Source organism: Etheostoma spectabile, chromosome 16, assembly GCF_008692095.1.
Source record: "Etheostoma spectabile isolate EspeVRDwgs_2016 chromosome 16, UIUC_Espe_1.0, whole genome shotgun sequence".
Lineage (NCBI taxonomy): Eukaryota > Metazoa > Chordata > Actinopteri > Perciformes > Percidae > Etheostoma > Etheostoma spectabile.
Window position 1 is genome coordinate 17,624,264 of NC_045748.1, and position 22,414 is coordinate 17,646,677.

The following is a 22,414-nucleotide window of genomic DNA, read 5'->3' on the forward strand; positions in this document are numbered from 1 at the left end:
TTCCTGCCTTAATGGGTTCAGACAGCTAATAAGGAAAGTGTCCCTATACTTTAAAATGACCATGAAATGCACATGTAGAGAGTACCCAAACTGAGGGTACTTTAGCAGTGATTACAGCTGACCCATACTGATTGGAATCACAGTAAAAATAGCGACGTTTTTTTTTAATGCCCGGACAAGGTATCTTGGAAAATACCTGTCGCATGATTGGAGCAGAGCAAGTGTCAGTACCAGGACTGACCCAAAAGATAGATAGAAAGACAATCATAGCAGAAGGAATGTTGATGATATAGCTCATGACATAATGCTAAACAATGATCATTGCCCAGTATCTCAGTCAACAACTTTTAGATTGTAGACCACATATTAACACACAGTGTCTTGCCACCCCAGTGTGACACAAGCTGCTATTATACTACACATGTATATGCTGAAAACACAGTCAGCCCCTGCACTTAAAATGTATTAAATTGTATTTTAACACATCTGTGAAGAATATGCTCGCTTTACCTGGTTGATATATTTTTCAAAATCCTCTCTGCATTCAGTCTTGGGTGTTGACACCAAAAATTCAATAAACTAATTAGTAATCCCGAAAGCTTAACTCACATTTATCACTGAGTACTGGATTTTTATGTCTAATGTGTATCATATAAATTGCTGTTGTAATTGCATCTACTATCCAAACTTTTTGCAGGCTTTGTTAAATTTCCTCACGAACAGAGAACTCCCAAGGCAATTGTACACATCTGCTTGTTCTGACGTAAATGGGATTTCAGCACAGCTCTAGATTAATTAGCAAAGGTATGTCACGTACTTTGAAAGAGGGTTGTGATAAGTGATGGTGAGTTAAGGATGAGTTTATAGCCATACATCTGCTAGATGTTGATTTCATCAGATTCGGAATATGTATAGCTAGAAATAGATATAGAATATTTAGCAAGGACGTGAAGCAATTACTTTAACAAAATTTTTTCTTTTGTGCTTTTACTTTGTCTTTACTGTCACTCAAGTGCCACTGTTATTGTGTGATGAATTTACCTTGGTGGGTTCCATCACAAACACAGGTGCAAGCTGAGAACTTCAGCAAGAACTTAGCTTTTGTTTACTCTACAGCAGAGGAGCTCTATTTGGGTTACAGCAAGCTAAGCTCTTCATCAGGGGATGGACGGGCATTCATAAAAGTAGTGAATATGTCTGTGGTGTTCAGGTCCTGAATATGATATCTGACACTTTATAGCAACATGAAATACTACATATTAACCATTGTAATAGAAACAAACCCACCTTTCTTCTCTACAAATGTGAGTTGAACTGCTGAGAGATTAATCTTTCCCAAAACACATCACAGCATAAAATAAATAAGAACTATAAGAACATGACTGATTAAAATCTGTATTTGGTTAATGATAGCTTTGTGTAACATAGGATGGTCTGTCTGATTGTTATAAATAATGCAATCCTGTGGGACTTGATGTAGTTTCTGGCAAATACACTTCCCCAAAGTGTTCATGCAGACATTGATGTAATCAGTCACTCATGATAGACATGTTGATGCGGGAAGTGTTGAAATGCACTGTGGTTGTGGCACTTAAAGGACAATTCCGGCACAAAATGAGTTGTCGGGGGATGCAAAAGCAAAAAGAATTCACTCTTTCTATACCACTAACAAGGCTCAAAAGAGCACTACTCTTCAATGGTAACACAATGAGGGTTCCTAGATGTAAACCATTCGAACGACTAACGCCGTGGAACCAGTAACCAGCAACATTTGTAGCTCAAGCATGGCGTTCATCGTTCAACTGGTGATGACTGTTTTCCCAAGATGGTGCCTGCTTGTGTACCGAACATTACAGTCTTTATAAACTATCTTTTTAATAATCTGTCTCTACACTTGCAAAGTTCTAAATGCTTCGGTTTACACGTAGGGAGGGACCCTCATTATGCTATTGTGAAAGTGCGGTGCTATTTTGAGCCATATTAGTGCTATAGAAATAGCGATTTCTTTTTACTTAATGGGGTTTTGTGCTAAAACTGCTCACATTCGATTAGCATGAAAACATATCCCTGAGAACGGTTGATGTGTTATTAACCCCAAGGTTAATTTTGGGCCGGAATTGTACTTTAAAAGCATGCATCCCTAATTCACTTCTGCCCATTGGCTCACTGGCAGAACCCACTAAAATGTCTTCTATATGAAAAAGTAAGTGTCCAGGTAAGTGTTAACCAAGCTCAGCTTTTAACTGCAGATGCTTTTGTCTCTTGGTCACCCAACCTCACATCAATTAGGCTTCTTTAAAATAGACTTGATTTAGAATTGCTTGGTATGTTTAGTTTTTTCAATTAGCACGTATATGGCATAATCAAAGAAAAAGGCCTCTATATTTTAACCAGCTTACAACATTTGACCAAAATCAGACACACAAAAAACACATTCTTCCAGTTTCCTGTATTTGTATCTAGCCATGATACGTTCAGTTTCATTTCTCCCATGGAGTTAAAAGAATTGCATGTATTTGTGTTGCTCAAAGCATCATTACTTTTGGTTAGTCTTTGAAAAGATCCACATACCTTGCTTTTTGCTCTTTTCAATGAAAACTATTTTCTCCTGGAATTGCTTTTTTATGTTTTAATGCAGCCATTGAATCACAACATTTGTATCAAGAATTGCTGGTTTCTGATGGTTATGCAAATTAGGCCAAGATGGACAGTGTTGTCTCAGATAAGCCAAATTAAGGTCAACCTTGTCCAAAGGTATTCTTGTTACCTTCTTGGTAATGCCCTCTTGACACACAGTATTAACCTGATTGATTAAAGGTTACCAAAAAAAGCTTGTTCAACTATTTACCTGTAAAAGAATAGTTAAAATGCTGCCACACATACAATCTCAACCGACTATAAAGCCAAGCTATATCTGAAAGATTTGTTCCCTTTATTCCCATTATATTTACACATTAATGAGTTTCAGTATCATAGTCCCTGACATTTAAATACAGACATTGTTAATTCCGGTGAATGTCCATACTATATGGAGTATTTAAATACAGGAAACATAAAAGAGATAAAATAGGTCATAATAATAAAAGCAGAGAGTTCAGCACTTAGCTTTGGTTTATTATTGCTTGTATAGGCTTGTAAAGGGATTATTTACGAATTGAAAATCAATACATATATTATGTACATACCACACTTGAATTCATTAATTAATCAGTAAATCAATAGTAATACATTATTTAATCTCTTTGCATTTATTCAAGAGGTTAAAACGACATGTATTATAATAAAAAAATGAAGCAAAACACTCACACTGGATTAGCCTTCAGTAAATTCTTGCCTTGACAGTATATTTGTTCAAAGTTAGCATTCACACACTTCATAAGGTTTTCATTTAACAGCAGAATCCCTAAACAGAATAAAGCATAACATATGTTGTAGTGTTTTCCTGTATTCAGTGTTCTGTCTGGTTAAAGAAACAATAGCAGTGGCTTGACGGTGTTTTAGGCCCCCAACGTCTTCTTCCAGGCAGCGGTGCGACCGTTGACTTCAAGGCATCTAACCCTAACCCTAACCATTGCCTTATCAACTTCAAGGCAGCGCTGCGACCGTTGACTAAAAGGCACCTAACCTTAACCATAACCCTTGCCTAATCCAAGTTTCAAGGCAGTGCTGCCTGGAAGGAGATGTTGGGGGCTTAAAACACTGATAAACATAGCAGTGCCAGTGTTGGAGACTTTTTCTTTTCCTAGGTTGCTGAGAAACAACGAGACATTGCATATGCTTGACTTCCAAGCCAGTATTAAATATGTGTTATTTAAAATTACCTTGCACTTGTACTATATAAAAAAATTCTCCTTCTGTCTACAACTGTAAAGCGGAGAAGTTAAGCTTTGACTAATTATGTATCTGTGTAGTCTTTTCCCAAACATTTTAATTTATCACATTGTCATATTTGAAGAATTAGTGCCCTGACTCACTGTCCCATTAGCAATGATTGAATTAGAATTTTATCTAATTGTAGCTTTGCATGGCCGCTGCTTCATGTTGAGCCAAAGCCAATGTTTCAACAAACATTTCATGAACATCAAAGAATATAGGTTTTCAGCCACTCTGAACTGTGCTCCAAGACTAGTATATCTGTCGATAAGGAACTGTTAATCACTCTCAATAGCCGCTGACACCCCATACTGGTGATTAATGACCTCACTCACTGTGATCAAGTGAACCATTAAAATGTGCCAGTGACCCAATGCAATTGCAAGAAGGTGACACTATGAAAACATTAGGTACATCAATTTCTCTTACTCTTAATCTCCAACAAAAAATGTTTTACAACTCAAAGAATTTATGTATCAGTATTTATTTTATCATTTAGGGTTACCTTTTTTACCCACTTGAATTATCCTCAGTGATTGCAGCAAGCTTAAAGAAAATGCACTCTATTCAATGACAAAAGTGCTTGATGAGAGTCAGCATATTTGTAGGAAGCTGGTACAAGAGCATTAATCAAGTGCCGGGGCAGACCAATAACGGGCTCCGTAATCATGCTGGAGCAGCGCTCTAACTTTGGGCAACATCGCCTGGTCATTCATCATCTGGGAAAGCAAGAGGGAGATTAATAACAAGTACATTAGTCAGTGTTTAGATGCAACCAATGTGCTTCTGGGTCAAGCAACAGAGTCACAGTGCCAAAAGAGATGATCTTGATTCGCTAATGATTTGGGAAATAAATATCAGGATATACTGTTGATTTTGATAACCAAATAAAGTGCATTACTCTTCCATACACCTCTATGGATCAGTTACCAGGCTCCTGTTGATTAAACAATGAGAGGCAAACTTTACTGAATACTTTCAGCACTCTGTGCCATGGTTTAATATGTTGTGCAACATTATAAGAAACTTTCAAGCCTTGTTGTTTTTTTTTGTTTTCTTTAGCATTTGTTTTCCCATTATACCTCTCTCTGGACTGTCTTGCAACAGGGATGTTGGAAATTGATTGTCTTTTTCATCTTCAACTCAATATCCCGTCTATTCAGGAGAAGAGCCTGTTAGCATGCACCTCACAGTTGAGGCAAACCATTATTTGTGTCTGCCTCACCTTCCCCACCCTGTTTTCCTCTGAATTAAGGAGTCATTTGTCAATGCTTTGAGTGCCTGCCAGAAATAACTGATGCACAGAATGCCATGTGTTGCCTGTCTAATTCAGAAAAAATTGAGTTGCCAAATAAAGAAAAGAAGAATAAGACATGGGAGACCGAAACAGAGAATGAACTTTTAATATTCAGAGTGACTGATGCTTCCTCTGTAACTCTGGAGAGTGCATCCCACAGTTTAGCTGTTTTTGATACCCTACCCTCCCCCTCAAAGCAGAATGCCCTCTAAAGATACTCAAGGAGGATTGGGTTTAGTGGATCAGGATCCGTTTGAGAAAGGGCATGTCTTTATAGACGTGTGTAAGAAAAAAATCCAATGGAGATTATCTTCACAAATACTACAGTTTTTGCTACCAGATTGTATACAGACAAATCAGCCCATGCAGATAATAGGCACAATCAGCAAGAGTGTTCTAATTATCTGTGACTCATCGCTTAACAACACTTTCAAACCTTAGAATTGAAATAGGTATCCTAACTCATAACATAAAGCCTGCCCCATTTTTAACCTGCATTTATCCAGATTTAGAATAAATATGCACACTTTGTGGAATAAACTCAAGTTCACCTATGCCTAGTGTTCATCTCCAACGTCTCAAATTTGTGGCGTGACAGTTCAACAGCCATTGTTGCCTAGCAACCAAAAACGTACATATGCACAAACAACAGTAATAGTTTTTCTCTCTACATTACGCAGCCACATTATGGTCACCCTTTCATCCACCTGGATAAAGTCCAACTCTGCAGCAGCCAGGCGGTGATTTATCAGTAGTCCCACAACTGCCTGGCACATCTCGCCATGGACAATTCCTGAGTAGGAGAGTCCTCCATCTATCAAGGAGTTTGGTTCCAGAGCCAAAGCTGTGCATAGAGGTGAGCCCAACTGCATTTTGTTGGTACCTTTCGTCTCCACGCACCAAATTGGGCACCTTCCACTAAAAGTGATTACATCCCATTTTCTAAGGGCAAGTTTCCATTGCTCACTGACTAAATCTGTTCTACCCCTGGCCTTTGACCAAGAGGTTTTCCACTGATCTCTACCTTTTGGCTTGCATGATCCTTGGCTCTGGAACAGTTAACCAGCTTGTTTGCCCCAAGATAATATAATTCAGTTTCATTACAGTAAGGAAATCTGTTTCACTTATTTGGCAGTAAGTCAACACATTGAATGTGGGCATCAGACTCTAACTAGAGTGCACCCTGTCCTTTTTACAAGTTGTTGATATTCTTCAAGGCGCAGCTGATGATATGGCGTCATTTCCATTGTATTTGGATGACGTTGTCTTTCCGGCTTCATTGCTCTATGATCTTTGACATCAAAGAGTTTGCAGCTGAATGTGACCACTGGGTATGGTCTGAACCCTCCATGAGGAGAGAGCAGCAGTTAGAAAAAGTCAAATATGTTGGGGTCTTACAACAAGTGTAGTATCAGATGGTCTTGATCATCACATCTTGATTTTCTATTTAGCCTTTTTCTCACCACAGACCTGAGCATTGGTTTGTGACCAAGAGAATTATAGTGAGAATATAAGAGGTTGGGTCCTCCACAAAGTGTCTAGCTTCATTTTGTATGATTGGTTAGAGGTTAGTTAGAGGATCAGAAATCCAAAAAAGGGTTTTAGGCTCCTACTCCTCCACATCAAGACAGTTGAGGTGGTTCAGGATTCTACCATAATAAGAATGACCTTGCTGCCTGTCTTTTATGGAAGTGTACAACAACTGATGACCAGACCTTAAGGTAGACTAAGGATGACTTCATCTGTCCAAATTAATCCATTTTGTGAGCTGAGCAAAGGGATATGTATTTCTTTTAGCTGAACTATGTTTCATGGGAACATTTTACAAAACAAATGATTATGGCTTAAGATTTCAATCAGGAGGGACTGTATTTAGAGTAAATATTTAGTAAATGGTCCACAATAAAGTTAGAATTATATAGAGTCTTTGGTGATTAGACCCCATCGAGAGATAGTATATTTAGGGGGGGGCAGTGATGCCATGGTACCCCCCATAAATATACTATCTCTCGATGAGATCCCTATTTATGGGTGGTAGTGATGCCATGGAGAGGATTGTGTGTCCCTATGAATCTGAGGGCTCTGTTGTCTGGAGCTTTGTGCTCCTGGTAGGGTCTCCCATGGTAAAGTGGTCTCAGGTGAGGGGTCAGACAAAGAATGGTTCAAAAACCCAATGAGACAACGAGGTAGAGATGGAGTGACCCTTCCCGGAGGAAGCACGGGGCCCCTGTCTGGAGCCAGGCCCAGATGAAGGGCTTGTCAGCAAGCGCCTGGTGGCCGGGTTTGCTACAGAGCCCGGCCAGGCACAGCTAAAAAAAAACTACGTGGCACCGCTCTCTCCATCCCGTGGGCCCACCAACTGTGGTACTCACAAGCCCCCGGCTGAGCGCCACTGCGTCGGAGTTTACCCCCGGTGGACGAGAGGATTGCCTCCCTACGCCTGCAGCGGGAACACTCTGACTGTTTGTGCATTAGCACCAAACAAGAGTTCGGAGTATTCGGCCTTCTTGGAGACCTTCAATGGAGTCCTGTATGGGGCTCCAGTGGGGGACTCCATAGTTCTGCTGGGGGACTTCACTGCACACGTGGACAATGATGGAGATGTACAGAGAGGCGTGAATTGGAGGAACGGCCTCCCTGATCTAAACCAGAATGGTTGTCTGTTGTTGGACTTCTGTGCTAGTCATGGATTGCCTATATCAAACACCACGTTCAACCATAGGGATGCTCATAAGTGTACTTTGTACTAGAGCACCCTAGGCCGAAGGTCAATGATCGATTTTACATATTGGGATGTTAGAGGGTTGCATTGATTTATCTAAAAAAACTATTGACAGCAGCAGAGAGAAGAGATGTGGCGATAACAATAAATCATCAACTCTAACAAGTATAAAACTAAATATGGTAGAGCAATAAAATGTGAACTTTCTAGCAGTTTTTTGACATCCTGATTATTATTATTAATATTATTATTATTATTATTATTATTATTATTATGTATTTGGTGAGTTCAGTTTACATTTCCTGCAGCTATCCCAGAAATGCTAACCCAAACATAAGGCTGAGATATCCTTTAATGAATTTGACTGGTTGACCAAAGGTAAATTTCCCACCCTGTTTACAAATGCTGTTTCTTTGGTCTTCAGAAAGACATATTTGACTATAGCATAGCTGCTGACGTGGCCAGCAAAAAAGTAAACTGATATATATTACTAGAAAGGTGTCCTTGAGTTATGAGAATGACTGGGCGACATCAATACTAAAGCATAATAGGTCTGTTATAACCACATCATCATGTTCTATTAGGCACCATAAAATGAAAATCTGCTGCAAACAGAAAGCAGATACAGAAACACTTTTTTTTTTTAAAGAAAGTTTTTTGGTCATTTTAGGCCTTTATTTGTATAGGACAGCTGAAGACATGAATGGGGAGAGAGAAAGGGAATGACATGCAGAAACAGGCCGCAGGGGACAGAGTCGAACCTGCGCCCACTGCGTCGAAGAGTAAACCTCTATATATGTTTATTTGATGTAATTCATATCCAAATTTGAATGAATGCTTAAACCAGAAGTACCCTATCCAAAGTTAATTAGGTGGCCATAATAACACAGAGTGCAAACAGCCAGAGGACTACAGTACAATATACTTAGATTACAAAAACAAACAAAACAAAATACAAACTCCTGCTCCATTAATCAAATGAAAGAATGTCCACATTTTGGAGTGATGATAGATATTGTTAAGGTTTTTTTGTCAATGCTCTGTACTTAGCATTCCAACCTTATTTATGAATGTTAATGCTTTCATCTTTGTCTAAAGCACACAAATAGGTCACCATATTCTTTTCACAAATTTTTTTCAAAAATCTTTGCAAAATACATGGCATTGTGATAGTTGCTTTTTTAAATTTCAGTCAAATTAAAAGCAAAGTCAATATGTCAAGTGGCACTAACGTTGCGACATACACACCCGAGTACACAGACAAAAACATGCAAGGACAGTAACAGTGACAATACTCCAAAATTCTCCTCGCTCAGCAGGCTATCTGTCTTCCCATCATTCAATATTTTGTTGCTGTTTGTAGAGTTGAGTCACCATCACACCACACTGTGGTCCCTGAGCCCCCATTGTAAGAGACAGTGCTTTTATTTTGTTGCAAAGAAAAACACAGGGGTTGCTTACCCCTTTGTTCACTTTGACAGCAGACATGCAGAGCTCAGTGTATGGGCATGGCTGAGCATGCTGAAATGAAGCCAGCAGCTGAGTTGTACAGCATTGGTCAAGCTGACATTGCTTGGAAAAAGTGCAAAGATACAGCATTCCTCCTTTGATTTTACTGACTTATTTCAAACTGAAGTGACCCTGGCAGTGGCAGACTGACGCTTGCTTACTGTATCTCCATTGTGTCCGATGATGACCATCTTCTCCTTCATTTGTGAGATTTTTGGTGACTGTATAGGCCAATTCTGGAAGCACAGCTGTGCTTGCAAACAGAGCATATGTAAACTCAGTTAAGTGTGGATGGGACATCCTTCCTACCGTGCCTTTTTGCCCGCTTCATCTCACAATGTTGTGTCCGTTGATTCTCCAGTTTTTCAACGCCCTTTGCACAGCAAGACCTCCAGATGGTACGGCAGGATGCTAGATATTCAGATCTTCTACCTGAGGGAATAATGTGACACCTCTTTCATGAGGCTTTAATTTGGTCCTTAAACCCTAACACACACACACACACACACACAGTACTAAAAGCTAAAGATCTCTAACCATACTTCATCCTGATCTGATAATCTAAAAATAGCAAAAATGTTTTTGGGCTCCCGGGATGGCAATGTCTGTGTCTTTGGTCTATATGCTATCCTACTGTGTATGTCAGAAACACAAAATTAAATACATAAATACAGTTGAGTTAAATGAATGAGAAATAAAAAAATGAGGAATAAATAAATTGTATGTCTTATTGCCTCTGTTTGTGTTTGAGTGTGTATGCATGCATTTGTCTGTGCTTTTCATTTTTTGTTTTTCTGCTGTTTCCTTCAACATTGCCTTGGATGAGTCTTGAGAGATTATTGATGCTCTCAATCAACACCCTGACAAGCATCTTCAATTAATGCCAATAGGCCACCGATTAGACCCACTGACATTAACCAGAATGAACCACTGCATGCATCACTCTAGTAAAACTTTTGAAACCGCTGCTGCAGGTTTCTTACCTGAGCAGTTTGGTCCTGGAGCGTTTCATGGGATAGTCTGGTTTGTTTGGGGTGGTATGAAATGTCATTCAAACTCTGAATGGAACAAAGCAACCCAACTCTGGTCTGCTTGAAACAGGGGTCTTGGTTTACTTCCAAGTGAACTTGAGTTCTGTTCCCTGTAGATAAGAATTCAATCCGACCCAAATATAGGAAGTGAACCAAAAAGTAGTGCATTTACAAGCTGGCAATTTCTACCTTGCACACAACTTACTGACTTATATGATTTAATGGATAATAACTTTTAAATTCATAACTTATTATGACCATACACTGTTCATTGTCTGTGTGACAACACTTAATAATTTATTTTTCCAGCCTGCCCTCTCCTTTGCTCGCTGTCTTGTCAGGTACTCATATTGTTTGCCTTATTTTAAAATAATTCAATCACCAAAGCAAAACCAGAAAACCTAGCACATTTGGTGTTGCTCCATTATGTCTGAGACCAGAAGTGTCAGCCAAGTTTCACTTGGATTTTCTGTTTAATAGAATAGCCACCGTTTTGACCTTTTGACATTTGATTACAAGTTTTGGTGTGTTTGACGAAGTGCAGTGTGAACACTGACCAAACCTGGTAAAACAATGCACCAATGTTGCAACTTCCCACTTGAATCACACTTAGTCTACCAAACTAAAAGTGTTAAAGCGTCTTTAACCACTGTGTAAATACTTGCTTCTGGCTTCGGGTGCGTTTTAGAATTGATTTGAAAATTGTTTTCAAAGCCTTAAATGGCCTTGCCACGGAGTATTTGTCCGAGCTGTTAACTTTGGGGGGGCAAAATCGTCTGTTGCGGTCTACAGATCTACGGACTTTTGAAGTCCCAAGGTCAAGGTACTTTGCTGGCCCAAAACTCTGGAACAAGCTCCCCCCTGACATCTGCTCTATAACGGATGTTGTTCATTTTAAATTAAAACTTAAAACTTATTTATTTAGAATGGCTTTTAATACGCAGTAGTGGTGCTACAACTTCCCTGTTCTTCTGATGATTTTAGGCAACTTTATCTGTTTCACAGTTTTCTATGCTTCATGTGTTTTTTTCTTGTCTTTTATTGAATGTTGTGTTTGCTTATTCATGATTGATGTAAAGCACTTAGGACACCTGTTGGTTGCTGTAAAGTGCTATATAAATAAATGTTGACTGATTGTATTGTCTTCCCTTCCGGGACCCTCTCGTATCCCTCAGGTCAAATTGACCCCTGACTTTTTTGGGGTTTTAAAAACCATTCTGAAAAAAATGTTGACTTCATAATCTATTAACAAATATTGTCTTTATTACAATTTCAAACAATTGAGATAACATATATGTTTAGGGAATGCAATCAGTCTCTACTAGAACACAATTAAAAATGGTGTGATTAGATCTGAATAATAATAGTAAAAAGTGTGATTAGTTTTTTGTCATAAGGTTATAATTCGTGTTAAAAATCCACTATGTGAGCATTCTTATCTTGGAAAAAGCATAAGTGGTCATATCCAGAATAATTTTCTAAACTGAGTCAGGAATACATGTTTATCACAGAAAATAAGGTAAGGCCGTTGATTTTCAGGTAGACAAAATGTAACTTGTATAGTTTTTCTTGTGAAAATTTAAAATGGGTCAATTTGAACCGAATACCGTACAATATATATTTTTATATATATATATATATATATATATATATATATATATATATACACACAATATAAGCCCTATGGTACATCAATTTTAAACTATTGGATTGGGTTTAGTAGTGTTCGTCTTAGTGCTGTCAGTCAATGAAACTAAAGCTCATAGTGGAAACTGTCATGTCAAAAGAAGTAATACTTTTTATCTATTCAGGAAGGTTCACTGAGAGGCAGTCTCTCTTTTGCAGAAATGCCCTCATCACATTTACACAGTTACATATTCATTCCTGGAAGATGCTCAGTACAAACACAGTCTGATCTGACCTCTAAGCAGCTCCACGGCTTGGAAGTTGGAGGTTAAGGGTTTAAGGGCCTTGCTTCACCTCAGTGGTGGAAATGAGGGAGGAACAAGCGCTGCTCAATCACTTTTCCCCACCCAGATTTTATCCTTTCGGTCTGGGGATTGAACCAACAAACTCCCAGTCACAAGGTCTCGTCTCTAACCTTTAGGCCACCACTGCCACAAACAAACCATTATGCATAAGCATTGATGGCCTCTTAATTGCACATAGCAAGGTTATGAGAGACTGCTTTCCAGTTGGTGAGGCTGCTCAAGCATTAATTTCCACTTGTCAGAGCTAGTCCTCTTCTCAGTAAAAAAAAAAAAGGTCTTGTACTAAATAGTGAGAGGAAATTAAAAAGAAATTAATCTTAAATATCTAAAAGCTGCTGAATACATGTTGAGATAAAATGTAACTTTTCTATGAAGACAGAACAATTAGACAGTAGTAATGGTGTATCTTAATTTACACTGTGAAATAATCTTTTTCTTTTCTTTGATTCCAGGGAAGAGGCCATGATGTCCACTTACTTTGAGACAGTGGAGGACCTACTGGCATCTTTTGGGCCCGCCCGGGACTGTTCCAAAGATAACGGTGGTTGCAAGAAGAACTTCAAGTGTGTGACGGACAGACAGTTAGACTCATCCGGCTGCATGGTAAGTCTAAGCAGATGGCATCTGCTGGTTTTACTTCTACTGTTGATTACATGCAGACATGAATACATTGCTGCACATTGTGTCATTCAGGGTCGATCCGAGATTAAGACATGTTTGCCTGTGATAGACCTAATGATAAAAGGCACAGCAGTTACACTTTTCATCTGTCAGCCTGCTGTCAGCTGACCTGGTGCAGAGCTTTAGCAAACTAGCTAGCAGAGATCAGAGGGTGTTGACAACCAATTGCGGACTAGCGCCACGATAGTAATGCTGCATTCAAGCCTTTAGTCTCAATAGATACACAGAAGCTACAGATATGCAATTTGGGCAAGCTACCATTTACGCATGTTCCATGTATTGGCTCAAAGCACTTAATGAAACAAACAACAAGCTCAGAAGTTAATTGCAGCTAAAATACTGCTTATTATTTAATATATTCTAACATTAATTAATTTACATAATCACCTCTTTTTAATGTTTCTTTCCCAAGACAATGCCACTCATTAAATTTGCATGCCATCTGCTGTCTCCTAATAAGGCTTTTTGTGATATTTGCAAGTAATCTATAATAATGTATGTGCTGTTTACAGCCATAATTAGTAGTCTTTGTTGTTACTGTAGGCTCTTTAGTGTACAGTATATATGGACACACTGGGTCCCATGGTTAAGAAACAGTTATGACTCACGCTGCTGTAGTGTGTGGCCTTGTATTAATTGTACAGATACTCTGACATGACACTGCCTTCCTTTAGTCTGGTTAAGGTATATGTGACACTCTTACAGTGACTTTTTTACTGATTTAGAATTGAATAAAAACACTCTAATTGCTTTTCTGAAAAAGATTAACAATATAAGGCTATAAATTGACTGGTCTTTTTATAGTTTGTGCCAACCAAATACAAACATGGTTAAGTTATTTTTTTCTTTTTTTAGTCTTTTAACTGAAATATAAAAGGCCTCTATTCCAACAAAACCTTCTATTTACAATATTCATGAAAAACCTTTGGTCTGACACTAATCACAAATGATTAATAGCAATTCTGACTCTGTTGTCCAGCAATACTCCATACCATTGATGATAAACTTTGTACAATAAACTAAATATCAACATAGTGCTTGTAATATTTTCAGCATTTTCTACACAGATCATACAGTTATTCTGCCTCTGCAACTCATCCCCCTACTATTTACCTCCTACTGTGTTACCATGACTACGACTCCATATTAATAAACCTGACTCATAATCCCCATCATTAATCAGAACCAAGACAATTTCCACCTTTGACATACAGTATTTAGTAGCTTGTTGCTGTTACTTGTTGCTGACTAAGATATGTTTTTTCTCTACATATAGTGGTAATTGCCTTTTGCCCTATACATGTTCACAGTATTTTCTTCATTTTGTTACTGATTATTTGATAATACGTTATAATAACCCTAGATCTCTGCAGTTGATTGGTGTTCTTCTGCCGTGCCACCTGAGCACCCGCAATATGGATAATTAAAAAATATGGGTAACACTTTACTGCATGAACAGTGAGGGGGCACAGTGTCACACTTTCCTGCAAAGCACAATTAAATGCAGCTTCCGACAAATTCTATGCAGCTCATGCCTTGTTCTGTTTGTTTTGTGACATTTTAAAGGTTACAAAGCTTTAGTTTATTCTCCCAGTAAAGAATTATCTACACACGTGGCATTTTTTAATGTTCTCACCAATTTTGTAAATGCAACATTTAAATAAAATCTGAATGAATGTGTGTGTGCTGTTATATCAAATTGTTGTGATTAATTTAAATAATACTATAGTGTGTTGAACTGTATTAAAACAAAATATTTTACATCACGGTTTGTTCTATCAGCGTTAATACAAAAAAGTAGTCATGTTAGCTCACGTACATACTTTGCATAGTGTAATATCGCAGATACCTGAAAAATGATTACAGTGTCCGTAACAGTGGTTCCAATCATGTTTTATGTATTTTCGCAGTGGTAGTAGCATTTGCATCCTATACCAGGGCAGAGAAGTTTTCCATACTAAAGCTACGCTGGTAAGATGAATCCTTATTAGACCCAGAGGTGGAAAGTAGTAGACATGGGAGAGAATGTTTATAAAATATGAATGAATATATGCCAATAAGCTTTTGGATTGTTTATTAGACTCTTTCTCACGTCAAGCCCCTGGACATATTGTGGCATATTTAATTAACAGTTTTCACACACACACATGCAAAAGCAAACATGTCAACCATGTCAAAGAACTGCTAGTAAATAGCACATTAAATAAAGTAAAGGAAAGATAAGTAGAGAGAATACATACATTCTCACTCACTTAGGGGTTTAGTAAGCATGGAAAGATTTACTTTCAACTCACACTTTCAGAAAATATAAATGTTGGATGAAATATTATGCCGAAATGATTCAGAACACTCTCCCGCCTCCGTGTGCGGCTGATTACGCACACAAAACGACTGACAAAGCCTTCTAGTCTTCAAAGATTAACTGAGAGGATCACAGGCACAGTGGCATTCTTTTCTTTTTCTGACTCTTTTGGGCTGGTGTTATTTTAACCAACCCTGTCAGAGTGGGTGCTAACACAGAGCAATAAAATGCCATACGGACAGCTTAAAATCCATTATCAGAGTCTGTCCCTCAAGGCTGTCTGCCGCTCTTAAGACAGTAGACATACCATTACAATGAATTAAATTTTAGTCTGAGTGCTGTTTTGGAGACATTGCTTATTCCATTTTTTGGCCTGTGTTCCTTTCCTTGCTCCTGCTGAGCCGGAGAGGATGACAGGTGCTTTATTCTTGTGCTCGCTAACCTCTGCTGATAACAGCAGCTGTTGTGCGTGCAAGTTAGCAATTTCAGACAGGTAATGTTTTTGTACTGGCGCCTCACTTTTTCATCACTTGGCTCATCAAACAACAGTTTGTCATATTATGCATTACAGTAGCACTGTGCTGCGTAACAGTTGTGCTGTTAACATTGCAGCCTACACCGCTGTTTCCATCACACTTATTTTTGTCAACTGTGTGAAATAGGTGATGGTTACTGGAAATGTTTCAAGGCAAATGGTTGTGACTATATTGCTTGAAAAAGGAAGAAAGCAGGTAATGATATATCTAGTTATATCATTATTCATGGACGCAAAGATGGGTGCAGGTGCATTTGCTATTTAAACAACGTAGGTGCTGGACGGTATTAAAATATTAAAGACGTTTGCGTCGGGCTTGCACTGCCCCGGGTGCAAGATAGGGCCCTAAAGCTTTAAATTTGGTTTTACAGAGTTTTTAAAACATTCCATTTGTAAGGAGCATTTTATACCATAACATAAGACATACCTTTTTGACTTCAGAACAGATCACAGAACAGAAGTAATGAGGCCGTTTTTAATCTAGTGCACAATACAATTCCCTTCTGTTGCAGAAGAATATATAGGCTACCAGACAACGCTTCAAACTGATTTAAATTCCAGACGTTATGGGAGCATGATGTGTATCTCAACTAACCTTGCAGGAGGTTCCTTAACTTTCCATTTTTTACAAATCTACCTTCTGTGGCTCAAACAGAAAAAATAACTTCACAATAGCTTAGTTATTACACTAAAGTACATATTTCTTCCATGAATCTTTCTTCATCAAAAAGATGCTGAAAACTGGAGTTAAAGTTTTATTTAATTATGTTTGCAACACAGTAGCATAGAAGTGTAGGTAATATCATTTAGTTGTGGGTTGTGTGAACGATCTAGCATTTACCCAGTGGTGTGGAATGAATGGTCGAATTCTCGTTGAATCTGTGGCCAATGTACCGTGTCATCCACTGTGTTTGTTTCAGAAAGGGGTATTGCTGATGCACTCTGTGAACTCTCCTGGGGCTGCTCGGTGAAGTTCAAAACTCTGTAAACATGGCTTTTCCTGGAAGCTCGTCATTTTTAAACTTTAAGTTTGACGATTGCATCATACTGTTGTTTTCTGCTCTTGTAGGAAATGGTGGAATGTTTGTCTTTATGGCACATTATTGTATCCAGCTACAGTATCTGTCTTTCTAATGGACGTACGCAGAGGCTGAGCAGATGGTAGGATATTAGTAGCATATCTTTCATCAGTTGATGTCCCTTTTGGGACATCTCTGGTAAAGTTGTTTGGCTGCAGGGTTGGCAAAGATGTATTTTTTAACGTCAACCATCATCCGTAAGTTTAATTTTGGCCTGTCAAACTCCAGTCGTTTATAACAGTTTAGAGAAGAGAGATAATGTTGTCTCCAATCTCATTTTGAGGCACTTGCATAGTGTCCCAGTATGCAACAGTTTATTAAAATGTGTGGCACACTCCAAAAGTCAGAAACTAAATGACGAGTTGTGTAGTGCGGAGCCAGATTTCTGCTTGGTTGCCTCTGGTTTGCATAAAAAGTCAGCAGAGTGGAAAAATGGCAACTCCACCCAAACAAAGGTTTTGTGCAAACCCTCCTCCCCAAAGCCCTCTACCCACCATCCCCCGGATCTCCCCACAGTCCTGTGTTCCTGACAATTGATCATCATGATTCCCCCTGCTCTACTGCACAGCACAGCTCAGTTTACCTCATTACCATTGAGTTTCAACGTTTTATGGTTTAAAGCAAATTGTTTTAATTCTTTCATGCTTTCACTCTGCCGCTGTTGGTTAAATGCTAGATCAAGTGTGTTGTTTAGTGTGCCACGGAGATGCACGTAACACTGCTGCAGTCGAAGGGTGGGAGCTACGATCTGAGTTCAATGGAATACAGTTCAGTAAGAAGCCTTGAGAGGGAAATATTAGCAAAAGTATTTGCAACACAACAGTAAAACTAAATTGCGTTATATTCAATAAGTCATTATTATTTAACCTAATCGGATCGAAAATACAGTAGGAGCAACATCAGTGAAAAACTGAAGCCATAGTTTAAAGGGACCCTCACTCACGCTGGGTCCAATCTTTTAGATTTAATTTGACGAGTTAAGTTTTTATATTGTAATCCATTTCAGTCAATTAAATGTGGCTCAGTTCCAAACCGAGGCACACATTACATAAATGAAGATTATTCCAACACACCAGCTTTATCCCCAGGTAACATGTTAGATACCCAGAGAAAGATTACTATTTCAATTTCCTCTCCTTTTAACAGTTTTTCAAATTATATACAGGTTTCATTTTTTGTTTGCGCCAAGATTGAGATATAAAGGACAGGAAATAGTTATTGCTACCCTGTTGCAGGATATTGCTGCTATTTTTGAATAACCTTTGGTAAAATCTGCGAGGAGGTGCATTTGTATATCTGTCTCTCTGTATATCTCTATGTATCTCTGGCTCAGAGGCTAATTTCATAATCTCCATGTATCATATCATGTCAATTACATAGATTGTATGAATTAAAATGATCCGATCAAAGCCAACCATTTTTAATCAATATGTCATATCGCATTTCAACTTTGACAACACTACTTAAACTTCTTATCATATTCTCTGTATAAAATACAAGCTAAGACAAGCTAAATCTGTTTTAAATAGCTACATATCTTTATGCCTTTGGGCAACACCATTCCCCTTAGCTGAGAAATAACTGTGTTTTTGAACTGAAGATTAAGTATGAAGTATGAATTCACAAAAATATAACGAACAAACAGCTGGGTTGAGACTTCTTATTTCTCACTGGGGGACTGCATTGCACCCTTGCAAGTTTTTTTTGCACTTGCAGCAATAAAACTGTGGTGCCTAATTTAACCCATTTGAGCATCAGTGGAGCTGCAGGGCATGCATCTCTGCCACCTCTATACCAGATTAGGCTGTCAAATATGCTTTTAAAGTATTTGATTTCCCCCTCCCCCCATCCGCAGTGTGATTTAGAGCTCCTATTTTTCAAAGACTTGCCTGTTGTTTTGTGAAATTGTCAGCCCACATCTTCCTTATATTGTTTCCTTTTTTACCATATTTTTTTATCACTGAGAAGATTCTCTTTAGTCTTTATGGTTTACAGCATTTCACTGTTCCAAAGGCTGCCAGTGGGAATATATATATATATATATATATATATATATATATATATATATATATATATTAATATATATATATATATATATATACACACACACACACACACACATGTCCTTGATCACTTACTGTTCACACTTCTCTCACACTGTCTTCTCTCTGAAATGTGTGATGGCCACTAAGTATGAACATCTGGCATCTTAATTTTGACAAGATCATTAAGAGACAGAGTTCTCAATAGATTATGCTGCAGTTCCTGATTGAAGATGAGGGCAGTAATGGGTAATTGGGGAAATGAATAGCATTCATTTAGCATGTGTGAAGTTTAATTCGTAGGGGTGATGTATGTGCAGCATGTAATGCTTAAGACAATGTACGTGCAGTTATATTTTATGCATTATTTCTTTTCTTTTTTTTTTTGTCTTCAAACCTGCCTTGTATTTTAAACCCCATATACTGATGTGAAATACCATTGCTCTGGTACTTAATGGTGTCGTAACATTCTCATTTGCTACTGCCTCTAAGAGAATATAACCCTTAGTGTTATATGTAAAGCAGACATACAGCTGTAAAAGAGAGTACAGATAATATGTACTGTAAAGATCCAGTCCGTGAGATTTAATCTAATAGTTTAAGCTATTAATTATATTTCAATGAACTTGCAAATTTGTAAGCACATCAACACACACAACCACACTTAAGCAGATATCTTGGTCTATTCTGTGCTGCAATTGCAGAATCACCACAGACCTGATTGAAAGAATTTATCTGAAATGCAAATCCTTCCCCTTCTCCAGCCCTTGTCTCTTTGGAGAGTGGCCCGAGCAGAAAGAGCAAGTAGCTAGTGGACTGCGCTAATGGATAACGTTAAGTCCTTTTCAATCAACCGTATAGTGATGTGCGGCAATTATGAATTATAGGCAGCTATTCCCACAGCTCTGCATCAGTGTGATGAATTGCTCTAATCTCGTTCTGCTTAGTATTGCATTCATGAGATACAGTAAAAGGATCTGAGAATAGAGAGCCTTTCCATTGAATGTTGAACATGTGGACCTTTGTCTAGAGCATAAGTGTGAACAATGCACGTTTTTTACTAATTTATCCTTGTTTACCCTTTGGTTCTCCGAAGAGATCAAAAATATATTTGTATAATCATAAAATTAATGCAAATACGTATAATCGTAAAATTACAGCCCACAGAGAGCTGATGTTACCTTACTTAAGGATTCATGTCTACCCTTTATGTGAAAACTACCTTTGTTCAATCTTTTGAGATAGTGATCTTAATAGGAAAACATAATCTTGCAACAATGAAAATTAGTAGACAATGACCCCCTGATTACTGTTAGTTGAGCCACTACTTTTTTAGCATTTAGTTGTTGTTGTTTTTTATTTGTTTTTGTTTTTTTGCTTTTGTTTTGTTTGTTGTTGTTTTTTGGTTTTTTTATTTGTTTTGTTATAACTCTTTACACTTTTCTGTTCCCTGTATCTGTCTTTTATTGTCTGTAAAGCGACCTTGAGTGTTCAGAAAGGCGCTGTTAAATAAAATGTATTATTATTATTATTATTATTATCATTACTACTGGTGATCAGTCATCAAATAGCTTTTGGGACTGATGGCAGCATTGAACAGTCCCATTTACTGTACTATCACCCCACCTTTGACTGAGCTGATAACAGAGTCAGGATATATCCATCCCATAATTGTTTTGGAAATTGTGAGTGTATACAAATATAGTGGAAAACATCCTTGAGGTTAAAAAAAAAATGCAGAGTAGTATATAAATTAAAGCCTGACATGAGTGTGAGGGTCTTCCAAATGTCAAAACACATAATCCTCATCTCATCTACTGTACCTGTTTTCTCTCCAGTTTATTTCCTGTGTGCATTCAAATCTTATGCTTGATGTTTTTTGCAAAAAAAGCCTTGACAGCTGAAGAGCAGCTACTGCTCTGAGGGCATTTAAGGCTTTGGAGGTTTCACAATTAGCAGTAGTGTTCTCTCCAGTTTGATACTATGTTGGTGGTGAGATGTTCAAAAGAAAAAACTAGACACAGCATGCACAAGCATGCTCTACACAATTTTCAAGCACCCAGTAAGAGATATTGAGTCCATAGCTCTCCCTACAATTTATCTGGCAGAAATTTTAAAACGCTACAAAATATAGTTTTCTCCCCCCACCTAATTCCCATACACACAGCTTGAATGATACTAGAACTGACGTTATATTTCTCTTGTCCTGGCTGCAGTAATAAGTTTCATGCTTTTCCAAACATCTCTCCCATTATTAAGCTCTGCTTCAATCCTCTCTTTGTATCTCAGTGTAGCATATATGGGTACTTAATTCATTGACATTAATTAATATTTAATATATCATAGAATGCCTGCATTCTATGTGGTTATCAGAAAGTTTTTTTTAAAGTTTTAAAGAAATAAATAGATTTGGGGCACCATCTCGATAACGAGAAGCAGCTAACCATGCCTTTTCAGTCTCATTAAATTGTAAGGACAATCTGCTACAGCGATCTGAGTTCAAATTCTCGGTGCACAGTGTCTTATTAATATTTCCTCGCAAACTTACGTAATCAGGTTCTTTATAAACAAAGGATTCATTTACCTAATATACACTACTAAATCAGAATACGTATAAATAAATGAAAGAAAGGAATTAATGGAACAAACACAAAATCAACACATCAATGGCAAACAATAAATGAAGCATCCTATGCTGAATGAGACACAATCGGCAGCAGCTTGTCTATGAGAGATTAGTCTTGCTTTGCCAGACTCTCCTCCAGTGCACGCTGGAGGAGAGTCTGGCTATTCCTCATAGCATTTGGCAATGGGGAGAAAACATGCTCCAGTTTATTGGCATTTCTTTAAACCAATCACAATTGTCTGGGGTGGTGCTAAGCACTGGAGAAAAGCTGCGATACCGCTGCAACATAGGCTCGGAAGGAACTTGTTTTGGTGGACCTTGTGCGGTTAAAATTTATTTTACTCGTGGTCTGGCTGTCTGGATTTACCTTGCAGAGATTTGAGAACAGGTTAACCGATTGTACTCATGTATCGACCAGAGTTTAAAATGCCTACACAATGGAAGCCCAAGCCAATGGATATTCGGCTTAAATAAGTGAAATCCGGCGGATTTTCCGGCAGCAACGGAGCAATCCTGGAAGTGTAACGTCAGGGATGTAGACTAATGGGAGATTAATGTCTGAAGGCCTTATTTGCTAGGCCTGTATCTTTCCTTCACAACCCCAACCATCAAACCTGGTTAGCAGGCAAAAAAAAGCTCTGACCAACTCAAATGTGTGGATGGATGTGTGGATGATGAAAGTCGTAACTTAGGTTCATCAGCTGGTTATCTCCCGCGGTGCGGCAG

General features: G+C 38.2%; 1 protein-coding gene across 1 annotated transcript in view; it reads left to right on the plus strand.

The window, feature by feature from the left end:
* Positions 1 to 22,414, plus strand: part of astn2 (astrotactin 2) — a 285,511-nt gene that overhangs the window by 158,667 nt on the left and 104,430 nt on the right. The window contains exon 11 of the mRNA XM_032540394.1: positions 12,876 to 13,026. Coding sequence (XP_032396285.1) covers positions 12,876 to 13,026 — 151 coding nt within the window. The remainder of the gene's footprint in view (positions 1 to 12,875; positions 13,027 to 22,414) is intronic.